At 51.6% G+C, this 23733-nt stretch overlaps 1 protein-coding gene across 1 annotated transcript in view; it reads left to right on the top strand.

The window, feature by feature from the left end:
• Positions 1 to 23670, top strand: part of ZC3H4 (zinc finger CCCH-type containing 4) — a 32849-nt gene extending 9179 nt beyond the window's left edge. The window contains exons 2-12 of the mRNA XM_076052020.1: positions 1702 to 2056; positions 2758 to 2889; positions 4060 to 4333; positions 4947 to 5074; positions 5221 to 5328; positions 10038 to 10166; positions 10969 to 11076; positions 12172 to 12668; positions 13432 to 14414; positions 15308 to 15667; positions 16611 to 23670. Coding sequence (XP_075908135.1) covers positions 1702 to 2056; positions 2758 to 2889; positions 4060 to 4333; positions 4947 to 5074; positions 5221 to 5328; positions 10038 to 10166; positions 10969 to 11076; positions 12172 to 12668; positions 13432 to 14414; positions 15308 to 15667; positions 16611 to 18226 — 4690 coding nt within the window. The 3' untranslated portion in view covers positions 18227 to 23670. The remainder of the gene's footprint in view (positions 1 to 1701; positions 2057 to 2757; positions 2890 to 4059; positions 4334 to 4946; positions 5075 to 5220; positions 5329 to 10037; positions 10167 to 10968; positions 11077 to 12171; positions 12669 to 13431; positions 14415 to 15307; positions 15668 to 16610) is intronic.
• Positions 23671 to 23733: the final 63 nt, after the last annotated feature.

Here is a 23733-nt window from a genome sequence, read left to right on the forward strand (position 1 = left end):
CTGTATCTGTGTGATCTCTCCGCCGTCACCCTTTTCTTAGTCTCCACCACTGGCCACCATTCCCTCTCGTGACAAGTTCCGCCCAATGTCAGTTACGTTTCCCTACGGTCAATATAATGTCTCTCGTGTGTGTGTGTATATGTGTCATCTGCACACACATACTCACGCAGTAGTGTAGCGGTTAGAGCTCTGCAATACGAACCCGGCGACCCGAGTTCAATTCCCGCTCACGGTCAACACCGGTGACGATTATTTGAACCGATCATGGGCCTCCCCTTGATCGACTCGGCCTCAATTGAGTATTGGGTGCAGTGTGTAAACATCACCACTGGGGAGACAAAAGTGGCTGGGTGTGGTGTTGGCAACTCACCCCCCGTGTGCCGTGCCGGCCTTCATAGGTGCTGCTCGCTAACAGCACTTGCCCCGACAGTCTGTTTAGGCCTTGCGGGGGATCTTTGTGTTATCTACTCCATGTGTTCCTCCTCCTGCCTATAATTCTAAGCAGGCGCCCCTTCCCTCTTCTTTGCACGATTTGGAGCGTTAACATATTTTCTTGGTCAGTGTCTACTTTTCTGACCCATATGTGACAGCACGCAATGTAAACCTATTTATACCACTCATCGGCAGTGGGAGGCTAGCCCGGACATGCACACAGCTGTGGCGGTGACGGCAGCAAGCAAGCCAGGCCATTGTGATCGGCATCATGCTCGTAAAACGTGCACTTGATTAAATTATTACTGCACTTTTTAACACGTCCACTGCTGGATGAAGGCCTCCCCTCACCGTGTCAGTCATGGGGGTTTGTTTGACCTACTTCTACTTGTTGGCTCAGTACAGGGTCAGTGAAGTTTTATTCAATAAGAGTAATTATTCCTGGCTTGATGCGTGCCCCCTGCGCACCTGCTGAATTGTTGTACGTAAGAGCGTGCGTTTGTGTGTACAAATGAGCGGTGGGACAGTGGTTAGCGCACTGCACTCTCCAGTGACCTGAATTCCGATTCCTGGCCAGGGCTACCAATCGGTGGCGAGGAACATCTGATTCCGGGCCTCGTTGAGACTGACTCCTTTCAATGAGAACCTGGTGCAGTGTATAAGCTTAGAACTGTGCAGGCTAAGGTGGCCAGACCCGGAGCTGACCTCACCTGCTTGCTGTTTAACCGTTCCAGCCTAAATCAGTGCTGGCTAACAGCACTTGCACCAGCAGTCGGTGAAATATTCACTCTATTCACCCTCTTAGTTGGGGGTCAAACTCCCTCTTTCTTTACCATCATCATATGAACGGGATCTATAAAACGAATGAAACTTTTTCAGAAGTTGGCAGTGGTTCTCCTGTGTAGAGACCAGTGCACGCCATAGGCATATACATTTTCCTCCTGACGTCTAGCTGGTGTAGGATCTGGCTGTGTGTGTTTGTGAAGGGAGCAATGGTGGAGTGGTTTGCGTACTGCACTAGGAAACCGGTATCCTGGGTTTGATTAGTGGCTCACGGATAACATCACAGCATCTGAAACCCATCCTGGCCCTCTACCATACATCTGGTGTGGCGTGGGGAGATGAAGTGGCTGAGCATGCATGGTGATGGCTATACCAGCTCCCCCCCCCCCCCCCCCTGTGTACCAAATCGTCCTTAATAGGTGATTACGAACAGCTCTCGCCATACATTTGAAAAGGCTAACCCACGTATATGTTCTCACCGTGCAGGGAGGAGGGTGAGCTGGAGGATGGAGAGATAGATGACGATGCCGCTGAGCAGCAGCAGCAGCAGCACTCACCCGATGGTGGCCGAGGGGGCCGTGGCAGCAGCAGCCGCGGCAGCGGTGGTGGTGGCGGTGGCGGCGGCGGCGGCGGCGGCGGCGGCGGCGGCGGAGGAGGAGGAGAATGGGGCGACTCAGACGGAGAGAAGGACCGCAGCAGCCGCGAGCGCGAGCGGGACCGTGAGCGCGAGCGCCACCGCAGCTCCCGCAAGAAGCGCAAGAAGGAGCGCGAGAAGGAGAAGGAGAAAGAGAAGGAGAAGCGTAGGTCCAAGCGGCGGCGGAGGGACAAACATGGACACAAGGTGAGGTCCCTCGCGCTCCCTGGGCCGGGTTGATGCAATAGTCACAGCTCTACGGCTAATGATATAAACAGTTTATTCCATTCAACACAGACGTACATGTAGGATGTGGGGTGGCAGGCATTTGTAACCAATTGAGTTGGGTGTTCATGACCATGTTGACAAGGATGTACATTGAGGGTGATAACTACATCGATAATTAAATTCGTGATTATGATATTGATGGTGGTTATAATGAGGGTGATAGTTATGATACTGAAGGTGATGATGAATGGAAATGAAATTGGTGATGAAGGTGGTGATGAAGGTGGCGGTTTTGTTGGCTAACATAACCATCAGCGTCATCTATAATCGTGGTGATGACGATTATTGTTCTTAAGATGGCTGTGACAAGGATGTCTCTGGTGATGGCCAATGGTAATGTTGTTCTTGGCGATTATGTTAATGTTGAGGGTTATAATGAGATGGTATGCGGTTTCAATATTAATGACACTGACAGTGGAATAGCATCGATGCATTGGGCCTTGGTGCCGTTAAATTAAATTGGCTCCTGTCCAATTTCCCCTGCTTGGGCCTGTGGGTCCCGGTACAGTAGCACCTGTACACTACTTGATACCTGCACTACTGGACAGTGAGGATATTTAGGGTCGTAAGGACAAGGATGGTGGTGGTGATGATGACGTTGCTTTTGCCGTCTTTTACAGAGGCACTCCCCTTCAAGCGACGAGTTTTCAGAAAACAGCGAGGAGTCAGACTATGGAGCTGGTGACAACCGAGGCTACAGGAAGAACTACAGGGACTACGAGCCTCACTACCCACCCAAGGGAGTACACCAAGTGGGTTCCTGTACCTATCTGTCCAGACTGATCTCTTTTGAGTGTTATCCTCCTCGATATGCTTTCTCCGGGCACTTTGATTTACTCCCGTACAGTGAAAAGCGTTCCTTCTCTAAGAAGGCATTGGCTCAATGGCCCCATTGTAAGGATCCTCCTGATAAAGTATTGAGGCTCAGTTAGGCTTTACTGGATAAACAAAGATTATTATTAAGGCCAACATTCGTGTAGCCTCTCACCAAATCACCCCCAGAATGCGTGTGATCTCATCTGACCTTGGGAGCTAAGCAGCTTTGAGCGTAGACGGCACTTTTCTGGTTAGCAACCATGCACCAATAGGTTGCCATAGAGCTATGTTGTAGTCAGCAGAGGGCAGTGCAGAAAAATCCATTATTATGATACTGTGTCTATTCCACATCTACTCCCTTCCTTTGACATCCCAGACTGACCAGCTTGGTGAAGTATGGTAAAATAACTCCCACTTTGGAAGGCCCTCATCTAAAAGTGGATTGCCAAAAGGGTTGGACATATACAATGTATGATATGGCAGTGATTCCCAACCTCTCTGAACCCACAGGGCCACTGTCAACCCTCCCAAAGAATTTCACATACCGTCTTGCATTCAAAAAAATAAGGTGTTTTTATTTTGAACAATCGCATCGGCAGCTTCTCCTTGGATCACTTCCCACAGCCTTTGCGGACCACAGCTTGGGAACCACTGTGAAATAGGGAATACCCGATGGGTAATCGGCAAGACGGTTACGTGGCCGCCGAGTGGTAGCGCCGTCGTCGCTTGTTGCAGAGGTTCACGTTACGAATTTATTGGCCGCGGTGTGTAACCTTAAAAGTACCAAGCGCCGTCTGCTTCGCAGCGGCCATTAAAGATGCCCTGATGTCATTAGTCAGAGGAGGATCGTGTGTACCGTGTACAGCAATTATTGCTCCCTACTGGCAGATTAATACCAGTCTAAGGAACGGGTGCCACTGGGAGGTCCCATTTCAAATGCGGTTGAGATGAGACGTGATGTAAAGCGCTCTGACACGCCCCGGCGTATAGTTCGCTCTTATCAAGAACAAATCGTTATCATGAACACAATGAATAAAGGGGAACACACGATGAATAATAATAATCAACCCTCATCCCTACTGCCCTCTGACCACTGTCCCACACAGCCCAAGCCCTACATGGACGAGCCCCCAGAGCCGGAGTACCCCGAGTACCAAGAGTACGGCGGTGGTGATGTAGAGGTGGACGACGGCGGCGGCGGCATTGGCGGCATCGGCGGTGGCGGCGGCATTGGCGGCATCGGCGGCGGCGGCATTGGCGGCGGCATTGGGGGGAGGTTTGACGAGTACGAGGAGGAATACAAGGGCGAGGAGGACGATGACTTTGCCTGCCAGCTCAAGCAATACCGCGAGTCCCAGGGCCATCTGCGTGGGCACCGTGGTGAGGGGGCCACAATGGCGTGTCTGACCGTCGCGTCAAAGTCTCTTTCGCCCGTCAATAACTAAGCTTCAAATGAGCGCGCTGATTCTCCCTGCCCTCCCCCAGAAATTTTCTATGAATTGTCACGATTTCAGGCTGCGATTCAGTCTCATGAATCAGTCTTGATTTTACTGTTTAAATTTTTGTCCGTCTCATTTTTCAAGTTTGCTCAATACATGACCAAAAATTTAACAATGGCATATCACTTGCATATAATTAGCTTTAATTGTTAATTATTGACTGACTTACATGATTTGATACATGTACTGTGAGCGTAATAAAAATCAAGTTTAAGCGATGTTATTCTATAAATCACCCCGATGAGCTGAGCTCGATCCCCAACCATGACTAACTGTGTGGTGAAATATGAAAACTCAGCCGCCTAGACCAATGCGGCATGGGGTGGCCTTCATCAAGCAGTTGATTGACAAAGGGGCTGTTTATTACATTCATATAATAATGTGATGATGTGTCGTTATATGCCGACCAATTTCTGCTCATTGCTAACCGTGCTGCTGTTCTCCGCTCGCTCCCTCCCCCCTCCTGCTGCTTTACCGACCCGACCCTCCCCCAGGCGCCAGGATGCGTGGCCGGGGCCGGGGCAGAGGCCAGGGCAAAGGCGGGCGTGGTCGGGGCCGAATGTTGCACATGCGGGAAATGGAGCACATGGAAGACATGGACATGCACTACGATCACTACGAGGTGAGGCTACCGTCGCCCACCCCGACGTCTTAACGTCGCGAAAAGTTTGCGTCGGCCGGGAAAAACGAGCGTTACCGGCGGTGTGGGGGCGTGCGGGCGTGTGCGTGCATCTGTCCCGATGCTGACGGTTCACGTTTGTTCCACAGGACATGGGCGAGATGGTGTGCCCGCCCCGCAAGAAAAAGAAGAAGAACCACACGGGCAGCACAGCGCACCTCATCTGCAAGTTCTATCTGGAGGGCCGCTGTGTCAAGGTGCTCCGCTAGATGGCCTTCCACCCATCCCTCCGCCCCCCCCCCCCTCGCCCCTCACCACAATGACCTGATGCACAGTGACCTGAGTCCACCGACTGAGCCCCTCGTCATGCGATAAGAAATGCACGGTGATGAGGGGTAGTTGGGGGGGGGTGGGGACGCCAAAAAAATGAAAAGTGAACAAAGAGTCAAAAGGCTGCCCCTCAGGAGTGGGCGATTCACTCATTCCATTCCCAGCAACGGCGTCACGTGGCTGGCACGGGGTCCTGGTGCAAGGAATGAAATGGGTCCTGCCCAAAATTCCCCTCTTCCTTCATAGCCCGATGCATGGGCTCCCCCCCCCCGGCCGAGCCCCTGTGGCTGCACACTCGATAGCTACGCCACTTAACTGAATTTTAAGATATGGCATCACGACTTAAATGCATTGATTATTCTACATCCCTATTTGTATTGTATGTATCGTTCTGTCTTGTTTTTTGTTCTACCTTGTTCCGGTAGCTTGAGGGTAACTATTACGTTTCATTCGCACAAACATAAAATGGTTGATTCTTACGTGCATGATTCAATTCGTACAATCGTGGGCGTAAGAATCAGTTTTAATTGATGAATCGATAATTTACCACCTGCCTACATTTTTGCACAGTCACCGTTGCCCAAACATATGTCAGTCCTACCCCTAGCTGTAACTAACAGTGATGTGATTTGTCCAAAAAAACCTCACTTGAGTAGCACGATTCTTAGGAGGGCCTTGCCTTGGGATGTTTGCACAAGCCAATTTTAAGGCGTGTGGGTGGAAACGGGAGTACCCGGCATGTAACAGTAAAGCACACTCAAAAGATCCGCACAGATGAGTTCACAAACCCATATCCTGGCCACCTCAGCCTAAATCTACATGACCCACCAACTCTTGCCTTCAAAGCATTCCACCACAAGGCATGTGCCACCAGAAACCAGCAATACCAGCCACTAACACTTCCACTACCTCGGACCCCATTCTCTACCTCTGGAGCGTTCGCCCGACCCCATTCTCACTTTCCATTCCTTTTTCACTTTTTGGCATTCGCAGGATCAAACAACAACAAAACAAGTTGTTACAAACTCACCAGCCCGTCATTCAAACAGCATTCTTAATGACCTGATGCACAGCATAACTCTCCCAACCACTGCCGTGCACCGATACATTCACGGCACCGGTCCCAGCGAGACCCCCCCCCTCACCGCCGCAGACTGGCGGGACGAGTCTGATGTCGTGTGCGCCGTGGGACCGGGAGACACGAGAGAGATCATAGGACGCATGACCTGATGCATGAAGCAGTGTCCCCCCCCCCCCCCCCCCCGAGCCGACTCATGCAGAAGAAAACTGCTCGCCACCACCCCTGCCTTTTATCTCCCCCCCCCCGGCAGAAAACGTTGAGACCTGAACCTGATGCAAAAATGAATATCTGACCCCCCCCCCCCAAACAAAACCCCCTTGCCTACACGAGTGCACAATGCAACCTGTGACCATAATGAATGCACAAGAAGAATGATGATGCCATAATGAATGCACAAAAAAGTGAACCCAAATGAACATCTGAGCTGATAAACACAGAAATAATGACTTCGAAGCACTCGTGACGATCAACTTACTTGAACCATCGGTAATGAAATCCTAGTGTGAGTCAACCAACCTCTGGCCTTATGAACCCACTTCAACCCAGACTTTATGAACCGTGATCGTGTGAATTTAAATGAATTCTCGTTCAGGGGGATGATGGCAACCAATTACTTTATTGACCCGTGACTTTGTACTCAACTCCTGACCTAATTAACTTGTGTGACCCAGTGCAAATCCTTGGATATATTTGAACACATGATCTTTAAACCCACAACCCACTGAATTAATGAAATCATAACTGAATGCACTCCTGTGAACCCATAGCCTAATGAGCATATGAACCCATGGTCCACAGCACATGAACCCGCATGGAAGCACACGATCTGTGACCTATTTAAATCCTGGCCTGATGAATGCATATGAAACCACATTCCTTGACTTATTGAACTCGCCGACCTTGTGAACCATGATGAACTTTTATGAATCTCGAGTTCATTAACTCTCACGCCCCCGCCACCCCCACCCATCTAATGATCTCATGAACTATCAATCCATGAACCTGATGCACAGGTTCATATCTGACCATGCACTGTGCAACTCTAGGTCTCGGGAACTCACATAAACATGACTTAATTACCTAGTGAACTCACATTAATACTTATATAATGAACTCTTATGAACCATGACCTAATGAACTGCAATGCACCCACACATACGCTCGACCTAATGCATTCCTATTTACCCAGGCAAAACTGCTGGCCAAGTGAAAATGTGTAAATCGTCACCTAATGTACTTATGTGAATCACATACCCCTGACGTCATGAAGTCGGGAAGCTTGACCAAATGAACTAGCACAGTTCCCTGACCTAGTGACCTCTTGAGAATCCACTAACCTTTTTGCGCATATGAATGAATATATACGATCCTACAGTGGGGCACAACGGAGCATGGCCCAATGAAAGCACAAGGATGATGACCCTGGCCCCACGAACATGTCAGCCCAAATAAACGTGTGAGCCGATAAACCAAGGATGACCCCATGATCTTACAACCTCTCATTAACTCCTACTGGCTTAATTACCTCGAAACAAATCTTGCCCTTACCAACTCGCGACCTTATGTCGGGATCGGCCCGTACATCGATTAATTGATTAATGGCCATTCCTTATTTCTCGATACATGCATTGGACTGGTGCCTAAGAATCGACGGTTCTATATTTGTATGCACTGTATGTAAGGTTGGTTATGTGATCCCTCCAGCCACTAAAGGCCGCTACATTAATACTTTTGAAAAGATCATGAATTACTATTATTGATCCACATGAACCCTTTGCCTTATAAATTCGTGCAAACCCTTGGCCTAATTAGACCCCTGGCCTTATAACTTTGACCTAATGAACTTACAAAAATAATTTTGTGGAAAAATCAACAATGACTCTGAATGAACCCAAACGAATGACTGATGCAATTACAAAATGTATGAACTCATGATCGAATGAATGTAAAAGAACAACCCCTTCATCGACTAAAAAGAAACCCGCTGACCGATGAACTTGAATTAACAGTGACCAAATGTATTCTTATGAACCCACAAACATGATGCATGAATTTTATATCTAATGGGGCACTCACGGAGCATTCAACTCTTGACCCCCTGAATGATGCCTCTGGGCTTCATAATGAACAATAATGCCCTTTATTTTACACAAGAAGGCCTCACTGATGCTCAAGACACTTTATCATGAGTGACCTGCATTGAGATGTTTGGCCAATATTGTTAGTGTGGGAATTTCCTCGAGTATACCGAGAAAGTCCTCCACACGGACACTCGATGCTCTGCACGGTTAGGATTCAAGTATCCGTTGATCTACTACCATCTCCTGGCTACCTCGCAACCCATAGTTACCCAAAACGCATGGTATCCCCATGTGTTGTAGGTATGTTCTTGAGATTCGAGTCATAAGCAGCCCAGAGCGGTTGGCCATAGGCACGTGTCGTTGAAAACGAATGTCTGACCTGATGGAGAACCTCGTGTAATCATCCCATAGCTTAGGGAATCCATGTGAACCCCTGACCAATGAACTCATGACCTGATAACCCCACTTGAACATATTACCTAATGAACTCAAAACATAAATCCTTCACCTGATTAAGAAGGGACCTAATGCATTCACATGAAGTAATGACTTAAGTCATTCACATGATCCATGACCTAATGAAATAAATAGATGGCCTACATAAACCAACTGAAACCCTGAGCTAATGAACCTACATTCACACAACCTCAAACTCACGAGAACCTCTTGACTTGATACACCCAATTGAACAATTGACCCACGTGGACCCATGGCCTAATAAACCCAAACGTAACCCTGATCTATTAAGCCCACGTGAATACTGGTCCGTTGAATGTGACCTGATCTGAACTAATTAACTCGCAGAAATTCATATCTGACTCAAAAGGAGACGCAATCCAAAACAAGTTAAGAATAAAACAAGCTCACGTGTGGATTATGTAACAACACGCGTTTGTATTTAATTAGCAGTGCAGAAGCCGATGGGTCGCTCCGAGGGGAAAGCACGTATGCATATTTGCACTTGTTCCTTTTTGCTCTGAATTGTTTCTTTAAGTTTTGTGCCAAACCCTTTGATCAATTTGGCCAGTTTTTGACTCACATTTGTCCCTAATAGCAACACAACCTTACGCTGACCTTTCACTCGGATTGGACGATCTTTGCGAGAGCGAAAGTGCACTCATGCCCCCCCGCCCCCTCCTACCATTACAACAACAGCTCATTCATAGGTGGTTTCAACCTCGGAAAGCGTTAAAAGCACACAGCCCTTGTAGATGTGTACCTAGGCTGCGTTGACTTCCCACAAAGCTACTCATTTTAACGCCACCCTCGCTCCCGTGAAGGCACCAAATCATGGCTTAGAACTAGCGACCTTCCGATTCTAAATCGCGTTCCAACGACGACGCTGCCGTTTGTTTTCTATTCCGCGCTTGGCCGCTCTGCGTGCGCGCGCCCAAGAGCACAGGTTGCAAAGCCGAGATATTGACTCCCCAAGGTCTCACCAGTGGCCTGTCTTCGTCTCCCGTCCTCTGCACAGGGAGAGAACTGCCAGTACAGCCACGACATGCCCAACCGCAAGCGGGAGGTGTGCAAGTTCTACCAGAACGGACATTGCGTCAAGGGAGATTTCTGCCTCTTCATGCACAATATCCTTTTGCTTGGGTCTGTGCCCAGTCGCGTGCCGCACAGCATGCTGGGCCTTTTTAAGTGTCATTGGTAGAATCATGCTTTATTATTTCAGCTGGTTAAGGCCCATTGAGCTCGGCAGCTCAAGGACGACCGCAGCCCAAGAACGTCGGCGGTAGTTGGAGGAAACTGGAGGGAGGGGATTGCAAATTCGTCAGCAAAAACGGCAGAAAATTACACGAAACCCGTGGCAAATCTGTAAAGAGGTTAAACAGTAAGTAATGTTTTAATACAAGGTAGGCAATGGACATCGTCCATCTGCGCCACCACTCCACCCCGGTGAATGATCGTGAACACATTGATAGGGGACACAATGAGTAATAGGGAATATATAGCCTGTGATTTAGAACACTAGTTGGATCATGGAGAGCCTGTACATCGCATTTTGTTAATCTGGACCTACCCGCGCCATGTAGGTCCACGAGGGCTATCTAACCAGAGTTTACCACGCCTGCCAGTCAGTGTGGGTTGGCGTGCAGGCGGAGAGAGCGTAGATTTGGGAGTGTAGAAGATTGGTACACGAGTGGATTTTTCAGCACTTCCCTGTGCTAACCGCCTTGTAACATAGCTCCACATCAGGCTGGAATTACAACCTATGACCAGTAGACTAGAGTAGGCATGTCTGCTCATAGCCACTATCATGGTGAGAGACGTACCGGAATTGATGTGCCGGGTGCAGAATAATATTCTGACCCATACAGACCCAGCTGAAATTAAACTCTGCTGGCCTGCCCTGTACTCAAGACGTTGCCGATAGCTCCTTAACGGCGCCTGCTGCACAGGACTACCCGTGCCGCTACTTTCACATGGGCGTCACCTGCTTCCAGGGCGACAACTGCAAGTTCTCGCACGACCCTCTCACCGAGGAGACCAAGGAAATACTTGATAAGGTGAGGCCCCGTCACGAACACACAAGCCAGAGGTGGCCAGACCACCGCTCACAAACCGCATGCAACAGCCCGACCACTTCAGTCTCAGTTCAAGCACAGCACCGTAGAGATACAGCAAGTGTTTTTTTTACTTTGCATCAAGATTTTATCTGAAACAGAATAAGCCCATTGTGGGCACAGCTGGCCATCCTTTGCACATGACCATGGTGGCAAGATGATTCTGAGTTAACGGTCAAAGGTGTAAAATGATTGGGATATGTATGTGTGTAAAGCGCCTTTTGTCAGTTCACTTATGGATGATAGCCCTCCCTGTGCCGCGGCGGTTGTGGGAATTATTTGGCCTTACCCACTCACCCTGGTCGGTGCGTGTTGGTGAAGAGTGCAGATGTCAGAGCATAGTACAGTACAATGATTAATTTTGCTGTGCTGTCCTCTGCTGACAAGTCCCCCAGCACCGGTGTTGTGTATGATAGTCACCCATCCAACCACCATCCAGGCTCACACTTGCTTAGCCTCCAAGCTCTTGTCAAGACACAAGGCGCATTCTAGGTGATCCAGCCATATCAACAGTTTCAATTTTATTATATAATTAATGTCAATGTTTTATCCAGGGAGTCAAACCGATTGCTTGTCCGGTTTGGTGTGTTCTGTGCGTGTTTCACTGCTTCACACCTCGGCCTTCGCACGTGGAGTCAGGAATCCGCGGGGAGAAGAGCATTTGTATTGTTGAGATGCTCGCGACAGCGTGCAGCATGCAGTGACAGCTGCTGACAGCATAGATTTCGATGTAAAACTTATCTGAACCGGTTCGCACCGGTAACTCAAATCTGGCTTTATAATTTTCATTCCTCATTGGAAAAAAGTACTTCGGTTCGACATTCAGCTGCAAGCTCCCAACCTGTAACAAATTAAAGGGTTATTTCCAGTCACCGGTTCTGGTTTCTGGGTCTGGCTCAACTCCCCGGCTTCTCTGCTGATCGCATCGCGAGCGACCAAAGTGTGCGTGGCTAATCGCACAGCACATGTACAGCGTTTTGTCCGTCCCACTTTGCCCAGCGTGTAATGCAGAGCAACGATGGCCGTTGCGCTTGGCAGGTGCTAAGCAACGAGGTGGAGGCCAGCGCTGCCGACGACGAGAAGGAGCTCGAGGAGCTTAAGAAGCTCGGCATCACCCCGCTGCCGAAGCCCCCGCCGGGCGTCGGCCTGCTGCCCACGCCCAACTTCAACGCGGGTGGCGCGGGCGGCCAGCAGCAGGGCTCCTCCGGCCTGCCGGTGCAGCAGATGTCGCCGACGCACCAGCAGCAGCCGCTTTCGCCGTCGCATCAGGACTGTTTGAGCCCAGGGCCTTCGTCGTCGTCGTCCGGCGGAAATCCGCGGTCGGGCATTCTGGGACCGCCTCCGCCGCCGACGGGCCAGCCGGGGCCGCCGGGGCCGCCCGGGCTGCCGGGGCCACCGGGACAAGCTGGGCAGCAGCAAGTGCAACAGCAGCAGCAGCAGCAAGGGCAGCAGCAACAAGGGAACAAGAAGATCCCCTCGTTGTTTGAGATTGTGGTGCAGCCGACGGCACAGCTGGCGCACAAGATGGGTGTCCGGTGAGCGTGGGTTTCTGTGTTTCTTCTCTTTCTCAGCGTCGGTCGGTTGCCTCTGTCATCGGTCTGCTTCGTGCATGCTCGTGTATAGCCTATTTTGTCAGGCCTCTAGCGAGATGAGGGTCTTCGGGCTTATTTGACCATACTTCACCCGAACTGATTAGTGCAGGTTGGTGAATTTGGCAAGAATAGATGCGGGAGCGTAGAAGTACAACAAAGGATGTTGCTGCGCTGGACGGGTAGGCCCGCACTAGCCATTAACACCATTTTTATGCATCATGGTCGCCCATCCAAGCACTATCCAGGCACAACTCTGTTTTAACTTCTGAGTTCTGAAGAGACCTGGCCCATTCCGGGCGATTTGAGCATAGGCTGATTTAACACTTTGGTATACTATTTTTCATGATCAGGTTCAGTGTTTCCAAATGCATACGATATAAGTTTCTCTCGTTCAACTCTTTAATTAATTATTCTGATCCCAGTCGGCCTTCACTGGGCTGCCGGAGGCACACACAATCTGCTGTGGTTTCCACTTGTGTTCTCGGAACTGATATCTGCAGCTGTTTAGCCAACTTGTTATTTGTTATTTGGCAAAGTCTATATAAAAGCAAATTAACTTTAAATGACTCAACACCAGATTTTCACATTTATCTTCCAAAAACCTAGACAACGATCAAACTGGATGTGGTTCATTATTCTTCTACATGCTGGGAGAGTTTGTTGATGTATTTCACAATCTCACTCTTTTGGTGTTCTCTGTCTGCAGGCCTAACTTCCCTGGACCAAACCAGCCACGGCCTCCGTTTCCAGGGCCAGGACCACCAATTAGGCCTGGATTTGGGCCTGGAATGGGGCCGGGAATAGGGCCCGGCGGCCTTAGTCCAGACATGATGGCCATGTCAGGGCCGGGCACACCCGACATGATGCAGCCTCCTCCTCCTGTTGGGCCAGAAATGATGCAAGGCATGGGCCAGAATATGGGTCAGAATATGGGCCAGCCCATGGGCCAGAATATGGGTCAGAATATGGGACAAGCTGGAGGCCAGAACATGGGACAAGCAATGGGCCAGAATATGGCTCAGGGAATGGGTCAGAACATTAACCAGAATATGGGTCAGGGAATGCCCCAAAACATGGGGCAAGGCATGGGCCAGAATATGGGCCAGAACATGGGCCAGAACATGGGCCAGAATATGGGCCAGAACATGGGCCAGAACATGGGCCAGAACATGGGCCAAAACATGGGCCAGAACATGGGCCAGAACATGGGCCAGAACATGGGCCAGAACATGGTCCAGAACATGGGCCAGGCCATGGGTCCTGGTGTGGACATGCAGGGCTTGGTTCCGCCTGGAGGCACGGAGAACATGGGTACCCCGGGTGGCGGGGAGATGATGGCCATGCCTCCCGAGAGGATGGGAACGCCTGGCCTGAACCCTGCACAGAACCCCATGGGTCCCCTGGGGCCTATGGGAGGCATGCTAAACCAGATGGGACCCATGAACCACCCAATGGGCATGGGGCCGATGGGACCGATGGGACCACTGAACCCACTCGGGCAAATGGGTGTCAACGCCATGGGCAGCCCGGACCACCAGCAGCAGTTGCAGCAACAGATGCAGCAACAGATGCAGCAGCAGCAGCAGATACACATGCAGCAATCAAACCAGGCGGCGTGTGTGGCGAGCTTCCTGGAGTCATTCTTCGGGCAGCATAGGATGCAGAGCAAGCCGCCGGAGGAAAGCGCAGGTTCGTGTGTATTCGGGCACATTTGTCGCTCTGTCCACGCGCGTGCTTCGTGCTTGTGTGTTCGTGCGCGCGCGTGTTGGATTGTCTACGTGCGTCTGCGTACGCACACGTTCCTTGGACGATGTGCGTGTTCGCGAGTGCAACTGCGCATCCTCGTGTGTTGAGGTTGTCTGCCCGTGCAGGCCCGAGCGTCTGTTTGTGCTTGCGCGTTCGTGTGCACGCATGCCTGTGTTCGTGCCTGCGCACATTTGCACGCAGCCACAATTCACCTCAAGAATTTGACCCCGTAATATTTCTAGTAATTCAGGGGACTCGCGTGAACCCATTACAAAAGAAAATCATTGATTCTCACACACACTCCGAATGGATATACTCTAGGGGGGGATCCTATAGTTCAGGCATGTGAAGCCTGCAAGCCCGCAGGGTGGGTCCCACATGGGACCCACCGCTTTAAAATTGACCATATGCGAGATCTATCCATCTCGGCAATCGTTTTCGGCACATTAATTGGGTACGAGGTGGAGATTATATTCAACCTGGCAACAACACTTGATATCCGTCACTGCAAGGGCCTCTTATGGTGACATCAGTGACTGAGGTGTGTGCGAACGTGTGGCCCGCCTAAGTTATTTGAAAGTCCTATTCGGCCCTCGGGAAGGAAAAGGTTTTCCGGTTCTTCTACAGTGGCATTTACGCAGCACAGCAGATTTTCAAGTTCCAAATTTATTTTGCTTTAACCCGCTGAGAACTCAAGAGACCAAGGATATTCCCGTTTGCAAGAGTGACCTGCGTCGCTCAACGTTGCCACCACGTGACCGTTTATCTGTTGAAGTCCAAGCAGGAATGATTGTCGCCACTCGCTCACGGGCATTGCCTTCGCGTCTGCCCCACAGAGGCGATGCCAGAAGCCGGCGTGAGCGAAGGCGAGCTCGCCCAGATGTTCGGCAAGGGCGTCGGGGGTGGCCCGATGCCCCCGCTGGGGCCCCCGGTACCTTCCGGGGTCCCCATGGGACCGATGGGGCCCGCGGGCCCCATGGCGGGCGCTGCGGGCGTCGGCGGTGTCGAGGCCGAGATGTGCTCCCTCGGCGAGATGGGCCCCGATGGGCCCATGCAGGGGGTCCCCAGCGCGGTTCCGGACTTCCTGCCGGCGGCGCAACGAGCGCTCTTCATGAGGATCCAGCAGAAGCAGGAGGAGCGGGAGGAGATGGCGAGGAGGGCGGCCGAGGCCGAGGAGAAGCAGAACAAGGAGGAGGGTGAGGGCAAACGATCGCTCGGGCGCTCGCTCGCCCGCCCGCGCACCCGTACGCACATGTACAGCCCTTTGTCAATCCACTGCTGGATGAAGGCCTCCCCGTGCAGTGTTGATATTGAGTCTCTTGGCCACGCTTCACCGTGCTGGTCCGTGCGGGTCAGTATCGCTATCAGGTCCTGGGGAGGGCCCAGGACCTGTTCCGATACCACTCGCCGGTGTGGTAACCACAGCACCCCTGCTCCACCCTGAAGCGGTGCAGGAAGACAGTGCAACACAAATGTTGCATGGTCGTTACAGAAGAGTTAATGATATTATAAACGTCTTAAAGTAAGCGATAAAGTATAAATTGTGTTTATATGCACTGAAAAGATTTTGACACAATCATCGTTTAGTGTTTCTGTCACATTTGCAATGCAAGATATGGCAGTGAGCTATACTCACTGCTTAGGCTAGGGATAAGTGTCTCTGTGTAAAAATCCGTGTGTAATTGTCTGTGTGTCAGGGTGTTGTTGGGTAAGAGTTCGTATAAGTGGGTCGTTGTGTGTGTGTCGTGAATGTAAGAATGTGTGTAACCATGCCTGTATGTGTGTCGATGTGTGCCGAAACGCGCACATAGCCTGGCACAAGCGCCCTGGTGATGTCACCGCCACTTAGTGGCGAATGGCACTTGTTGTTATGTTATGTACCCATGTGTAAGGGTGTTTGCATGTCACCATTTCAGTGTGTAAACTTGTCCGTAGACAAGCATGCCTGGGCACGTGCGTATGTACACGCCAGGGTATCTGCCCGTGTGGATGTCTGCATGGTAACCATGTTTCTGTGTGCATGTCTCCAAGCCTGCCAGCGCGTAAGCTAGTCCCGATTTAAGCCTGCCCGTGTGTAATCCAATCGTGCTCGCGCGTACACCGGCTCGTGCTGACTGGTGGCATCGTGTCGTGCGGCAGAAGGTGTCAGCTGGTACTCGAGCGACGAGGAGGAAGGGGGCGGTGGCGTGAGCTCCATCCTCAAGACGCTCAAGACCCACGCCAAGCAAAGGCCCGGCGGCCCCGCGGCTCCCTCCTCCGCCGCGGACCCACGGCTGCACAAGCAGTCCGGGTCCGCGCAAGCCCAGGACCCACGTCTCAAGCCGGCCGACCCTCGCCTCAAGCAAGCGGGTGACGGCCAGGCGGCGCCCAGCCGCGACCCCCGGCTGGCGCACGGGGCGGCCGACCCGCGGCAGGCCGGCCGCACGCCCAAGGACGCGTACAATGGCGGCGCGCGCAAGGCGCCCGCGGCGGCGACGGCGGCGGTGGCGGCGGCGGCGGGGGGCGACGACGAGGACGGCGAGCGGGAGCTGCGAGAGAAGGCGGTGGCCATCCCGCTGGATCCGGCGCCCGGCGCCCAGCAGCGTGACCCCCGCTCGCAGCTCAAGCAGTTCAGCCACATCCGAACCGAGCTGTCGCTCTCCAAGCCCAACTTTGCGCGCCTCGTCCTGTGGGAGCCGGAGGACCTCATCCCCCTGCCCGTGCCCAAGTCGGAGCCGGCGCTGCCACCGCTTCCGCTGCCCCCGCTCGACGCCCGTTTGCCGACGCTGGTGAAAGCAGCCGTGCCGGCGCCGGCGGCCAGCGCGGACCCCCGCGTGCGCGCGCAGGCGGCGCCGTCTCCGCCGCAGGACCCCCGTCTCGTCGTGCGGCAGACAAAGCCCGCCGACCCACGGCTGGGCCGGGCGGGCGGCGCGGCAGAGCGGCCCGCGGACCCTCGTGTCGTCAAGGGCTCGGTCGGGCCCTCGGCGGCCTCGGCCGGCGCCGTCGCCGCTTCCGCGGCCGACCCCCGGCTGCTGAAGCTGGCCGTGGTGGAGACGCTGGCGAAGGAGCTGCGGGCGTCCGGCTCGCCGGACCGGGCGGCGGCGGTGCAGGCGGAGTCGCCCACGACGCCGCTGGCGCCGTACGACCCGCGGCTCACGTCGGCCGTAGGGCAGAGCAGCATCGTTAGCTCCATCAACCTGTACGACCCCCGCACGCCGCAACCCACGGTGGCCACCGTGGGTTGCGGTGGCACGGCCGAGACGGAGTCGGAGAAGGGCCAAGCGGAGGCGAGTTCGGCGGCGGTGGCACCGGACGGGGAATCGAAGCCGCGGCGCTTTGTGATACCCAAGACCAAGCAGCCGCCGGGTGAGACGCAGGGCGACGCGGCGTTTGTCCGCCGCTCGGTGCTGGAGACCATCGGCTCGGAGGGGTCGGGCGACGCGCAGGATCGCTACAACAGCTACAGCCAGACGCGCTTGCGGCCCTCGGTGGTGCCCACGCAGCAGCTGGCGCAGCCGGGAGCCATGCACAACCTGCCAATGCTGCCCATGATCAGGCCGCAGTACGGCATTGACCCCAGGCAGCCGAGCAAGCAGGCCCAGGGGGCGCCCGTGCCGGCGCCAGACGGGGCCGACAGCCACGCCAAAGACAACGCCAGTGAAGGCGACGGTAACGGCGAGAAGGATAATGACAAGGGAACAACGGACGAACAAGACCAAACGTCACTCAAGGATATGTTCAAGGCGTTTGACCCCACCGCTTCGCCCTTCTGCTAGGGTCAAGATGCAAGGGCCCCCTGTTGTTTGGCTGGCAGTGGGGCATGGGGCAGTTTGTCCTGCAGCTGCGTTGGGATGAAATGTCTGGGACAAAGATGCTACTGGAATGCCGTGGGAGGAGATCCCTGCAGGGTGTTGCTCCAATCCCCTAAACTCGCCTTATCCCTGACGTTGGGGTGTGGGGTAGTCACTACAACCCGTCCGAGCTTTACAGGGGGGTTACCTTGCAGAGTTGTCACCACTCCTACGCTGCGCTGACTGCACCGGTGTTGGAACTAAACCGTGGCGGTACACGGTGAACACACCACCGTTCTGAATGAAAAACGAAACGTAGATTGGAAACGGTTCCGAGACCTGCCGGCGGCAGTCCGTACAAGTTGTGACCTAACTCCCCCAGCCAGCCAGCCAGCCGTAAACCTAAGGTTAGGGGAGGCTGTCATTTTCCACATCCTCTTTCCAGAGTGCTGGTGGTGTGTAGCACCTACTTCCACTCCTCTCTATGATCTACCACTCTTGGTTGAGGGGGTAGAGTTAGGATAACCAGTTGGCCACAGCTAGTAACTACAATGCCACAGCAGGAGACTTGTTGATGTTAAACATCCCACCTACAGTGTATTTATAATTAGGCATTTTATGATTCTCCACCGCCATTCACACACACCCTTCCCATCCAAACCCACAATTTGATAAATTGTCACGATTTCGAGGGTCACGATTCGATATTCAAGAATCATTCGTCTCGTTCCGTCCCATCTGCACAGTCTTGTCGGGTGGAACCATTTGTTCGCCTAAAGTCAACGTTTGTATAAATTGTAAATGATCAAATTCTGGCACACGTTGCGGGATGCATGTATCACGAGTTTAAGAATCTACTTTCCTCCAACTTGTTAATCTTGACATGCCTTTTTATGACGGCTCATGCTCTGTGTTGAGTGCCGGATTGTGTCTCTGCGTTGAAGCTACAAACTAAGTCTAACGCAATGCATGTACACCTACAGCTCATTGTGTCAACCGCCAAAAAGGGGATTATTTGACCATACTTCACCACGCTGGTCAGTGCAGGTTGGTGAAGGCGGGGAACATAGATGTGGCAGCGTAAAGGTACGGTACAACGATGGCTTTTGCAACTGCCCATAGCGTCCCCCCAGGCTATGACACCAGTTATGCAAGGTGGTCACCCTTCCATGTATTCGCCAGGTTCAACTCTGCTTAACATCTAAGGGGATCGAGTGCATTCTGGGTTGTTTGATCAGAAGCCAGGTGACTTGTCACAGGTGGATTAATTATCTGTCACGTGATGACTGGCATCACCGGCCGATGTGGCTTACCAGTAGAACGGGTCTGGTTAAGCCCAGCGTTGGTGCATCACCACCACTACAGCACACTGCTTTTGCCTTCCAATTATTGTTTAATTTGGATGCAACCCGGGCTTAAGTTCAGTCGGGTCTGGCCAGGGTGGTGCCCTGGGAAATATTTCTGTACCCAGCACACCACATACTGTAGGCCCTTTGCAATGGCAGTGACTATTCATCGTATGTCCAACTCCAGTATACGAACAAGCAAGAAAACCTTCAGTGTGTAACGAACGCCGAGATCTAAAGGTTCACCTTCTCTCCGAGCCACATTGGCTGCAAGGTTTCCAATAACTATTCTGAAAAAATTGAATAGTTCGCGGAACTAAACTTTTTTTTTTCCAGATAAGGCCGACTGAGCTATATACCTATTTTTCACAAGCGACCTGGCTATCACAAATGATAGCTCAAGCAAGTGGCTTATCATGTGTTCTAAATGTGTGTTTCTAACTGTGGAGGAAAAAAAACGGAGAACCCGGATAAAAATCCACACGACCACTGGGAGAACATACAAACTACAAATATACAGCAGGCGTCAGGGTCGGGATTGAACCCATGTACTCCTATATACCAGGTGAGGTAGTTAAAAATCTCGCCACGAGCTCCCTGGCGACCATGGACGTTGCACACCACAGTGAAAAAAATACCGCTCTGAAAATTGATGCAACAGTCAATCAAGATAGTCAATAAAAATTTACTTTGTGGGAGATGATGCCCATGGTTCATAGCATAAATTAGACATCTGTGGGGAATAAATGGGATGCATGAGGATAGGGATTGGGAAAAAGTCTAATGCTATCATAGTGCCAGACAGCTAAGACAAAACCAACCAATGGTGCTACCACTACCATGGCATTGGCAACAGAGGGAAAAGAGGAGACTCCTCGCCCCCCCCCCCCCCAAAAAAAAACGTTTAGACAGGAGTGAGCAAATCATATGCAGTGCCCCCTCCATAAAAAAACCCTTCATCATGGGCCACCTTCGGCTACTCTACATGGCTCTCCCCCATGGCTACTTGTCCCCGTCCCACCCCAAATAAAAACAACTCCACAATCGTACCCAGACGGGCTTGGGGTCCTCTTGGTGAAGAGCCCAGAGAAATGTTTGTAGTTTATTTTGGCGTGGAAAGAATGGGAAATATCGCTGCTGTCGTGTTTGTTGTTGTACAAAGTGGTGAAAAACCTCAGGCCTAAGTTGACTTTTGAAGTTCGAGTCTTGCACAATTGTTACCCCCCCCCCCCCCCGCGACACTCGAAGGCGATTTAAAGGGAAGACACAACCCGAATGATGCAACCGTTCATTTCTCTAAATTCGTGTTCTCGGGGAACTGGCCACACGAGTGTGCGAATCTCCGCTAACGTGACAAACTCAAAACTATACAAAAAATGCGATGCTAATCGTATTTTTTTGTCAGTTTTTTGTTGCTGTTAATCTATTTGGAATCGATTTTCAAATACGAAAGTCACAGAATCCAGTTCAATAATTTTAGTTTCGGTGCGAAACCCGATTCACATAAACGCTCCGGCGGCACGGCGCGCCGTTCAGCGTGATCGGTTCAGCGTGATTGATCAGCGTGATCGGTTCAGCGTGATCGGTTCAGCGGCAGCCACTGCAAGGCACTGGCGGCTGACTCATTGGTTGCGTGCGGCAAAACAGATGACCGATTTTTTTATTTTTACAAAAGAAAATAAATCCCCTCTGATTGTGAAAGTCACGGGAATTGGGAGAGTCAGTGCATTGGCACTTAGCATCACAGCCACGATGGAGCCCTCTTAAGCTTTGTGAACTAAAAACTAACATTTTTAGGAATACACCCAACGAGCTCATGAGTAGATTTTTTGAAGAAAGATGTGCGATAGCTATAATGGCGCTTCTGGCCGTAACTCCAAAATGGTCATTTTCCCATGAAGCTTTAAACGTGTGGGGGGCAGCCAGGGATGGAGCCTACGAGAGAGGAGCCGTTAATTTTAATCCGGACTCATGTGTTCTTTTGGAGCATTTTATCACAAGCCATAATCTCTCTCCCCTGGTGGTTGACGGCCTCCCCCACGCCGTGGCCGGTACCTCGTAGTCCAGAGCTGCTAGTCCTCTCCACCTCAGTCTGCGGCACATGACCCCGATCTCATGGCTCCATCTCTGCGGTGGTCATCCTCTTCGACGCGGTCTCTCCTTTGGGTCACCGTTCTGTCACTGGTCTCGACTATCGTCGCTTGCCCCAATCCCATTTGGCTTTCCCTAGTCAATGATTTGCCTTTATTCGGTTTTGCTGGGAGGATCACTGCTTGGCAGAGAGCAGTTGGCGCGAGGAATGGAGGGGGAAATAAGCACCAAACTGTTTCCTTATCCGGGGATCTTACAATCTGTAAAACCTGACTCCATCCTGCTACACCGCCAGTGGTGCCTTGTTGGACAGGTTCCAGACAGGGAAAGGTCTCTGTGCAGCCAACCTCCACCGTTGGGTTCTTCACGACAACCCGACACTGCAGCTGTGGCGCTGGCGAGATGTTAACTACCTCGCCTGATGTACAGGAGGTCGTGGGTTTGATCCCGACTCAGACGCCTGCTGCTGTATATTTGGAGTTTGCATGTTTCTCTCCCCGTGGTCGCGTGGATTTTTCTCCGGGTCCCCTCTGGGGTTTCCCTCCACATTTAGAAACACGTGTCTCAAGTATTTGGCTGCTGTAAATTTCCACGCGATAATAAACCACTTCGTTGAGCTATCATTTGTGATAGCCAGGTCGCTTCTGAAAAAGAGCTATATAGCTCAGTGAGGCCTTACCTGGTTTAAATGAAAAATATTTTAGTTTAAAAAGATAAAATATTTTCGCGTATTTTTGATGACCGGTCCACCATCAAGTTCGGTGGAGGGCTACATAAATGGCACACGGCCACCGCGTGACTCGGCGATCACGCACTCTGGATGCAAGAATCCACGCGCTCCACTTGTTTATCGGTGTCAGCGTGCACCTCACCATGCTTTTTTATATGCCCATAGTTTAATCGTTTCTGAGCCATTTCAGAGCGGGTAATGTTCATGTAGAAGTCGCACAATATCTTTCATACGAATGAACTGCTCGCTACGATGAGATTTCGCGATCTACGCGAAACCATTCAAGGCTTTAGTGTCAGTTCGCGTCGCCACATACAAGTAAATTATTTTAGTCCCATCAGTTTGTGGGCTTTCTGGACCAATGCCCAGCAGCACTTTTACGTACGAGTTTGAACTGGGTCTCATTTTGCAGTACACTCTGAAAAGTATGTTGCTGGTTTGCAGGGTTTACTGTATATCGTCGCGTGTTTGGGTCGCGTCTCCCTTCATAAATTAGCCGTGTGGTGGCTGGCCACAGCCTCTGTGCGGGTTTCACGATTACATACATCTTTGTTGTTTATTTTGTACTATTACTGATATTATATTTTTTCATTTTCCATTGCAATCCTCGATAAGGGTGAAAGTGGTCGTAGTTTTAGCCGTGTAAAAAAAGTGATCACCCCCAGACGTAACTGCCATCCCGAGTGCTGTACAGAGACCTCTAAGTGTGCGTAGCTTGCGTGTTCCCACGGGTGTATTTTAAAGGGGGCAAAGTGTAAATAGAAGCACGCCTACCGGACCGATCGACCGGGCTACATTGGTGTGGGGAGGGGTGTTGTAACGTCGCGCGTCTGTATTAGCCGTGGATCAGGACAGCAAGAGTATTGAAGTACGGACGGAGACTTGGGGGGGGTAAGTGCAGTGTTTGTTGACTGAGAGGGGTTTTTTTTTAGAATGGGGGTCGCGGGATATTTTGTTGTACGTACTTAAAAGTCGCGCGGGTAATTCTTGTTTTCTATAACGTTATTTAGGTGTTTAAAAAAAACAAATCTCGTGTCGTGTGTTTTGAGGTTATGCAGCTTTTTACATGAACGTCACAACCATGTATTTAATGTCAAGATGATGATGATGCGACCACGCGCAGGCACGGCGGGGTTTGTTGGTGGCTGCTCTGCTGTACGAGTTGCAGTGCTGCTGACTGTGCCGCCCCCTCGCCGCCGTTCCTGTTTTGTGCTATTGTTGTTTTCTTTGTAACAAAATAAACAGAAAATATTTAAAACCCGCACGGCGCTCCGAATCGTCACCCGAATGAGGTCGGCCACGTGCTGCTCGTATTGTTGTCACGT

Source organism: Petromyzon marinus, chromosome 53, assembly GCF_048934315.1.
Source record: "Petromyzon marinus isolate PM22_M1 ecotype Great Lakes invasive population chromosome 53, UKy_Petmar_22M1.pri1.0, whole genome shotgun sequence".
Taxonomy (NCBI): Eukaryota; Metazoa; Chordata; class Hyperoartia; order Petromyzontiformes; family Petromyzontidae; genus Petromyzon; species Petromyzon marinus.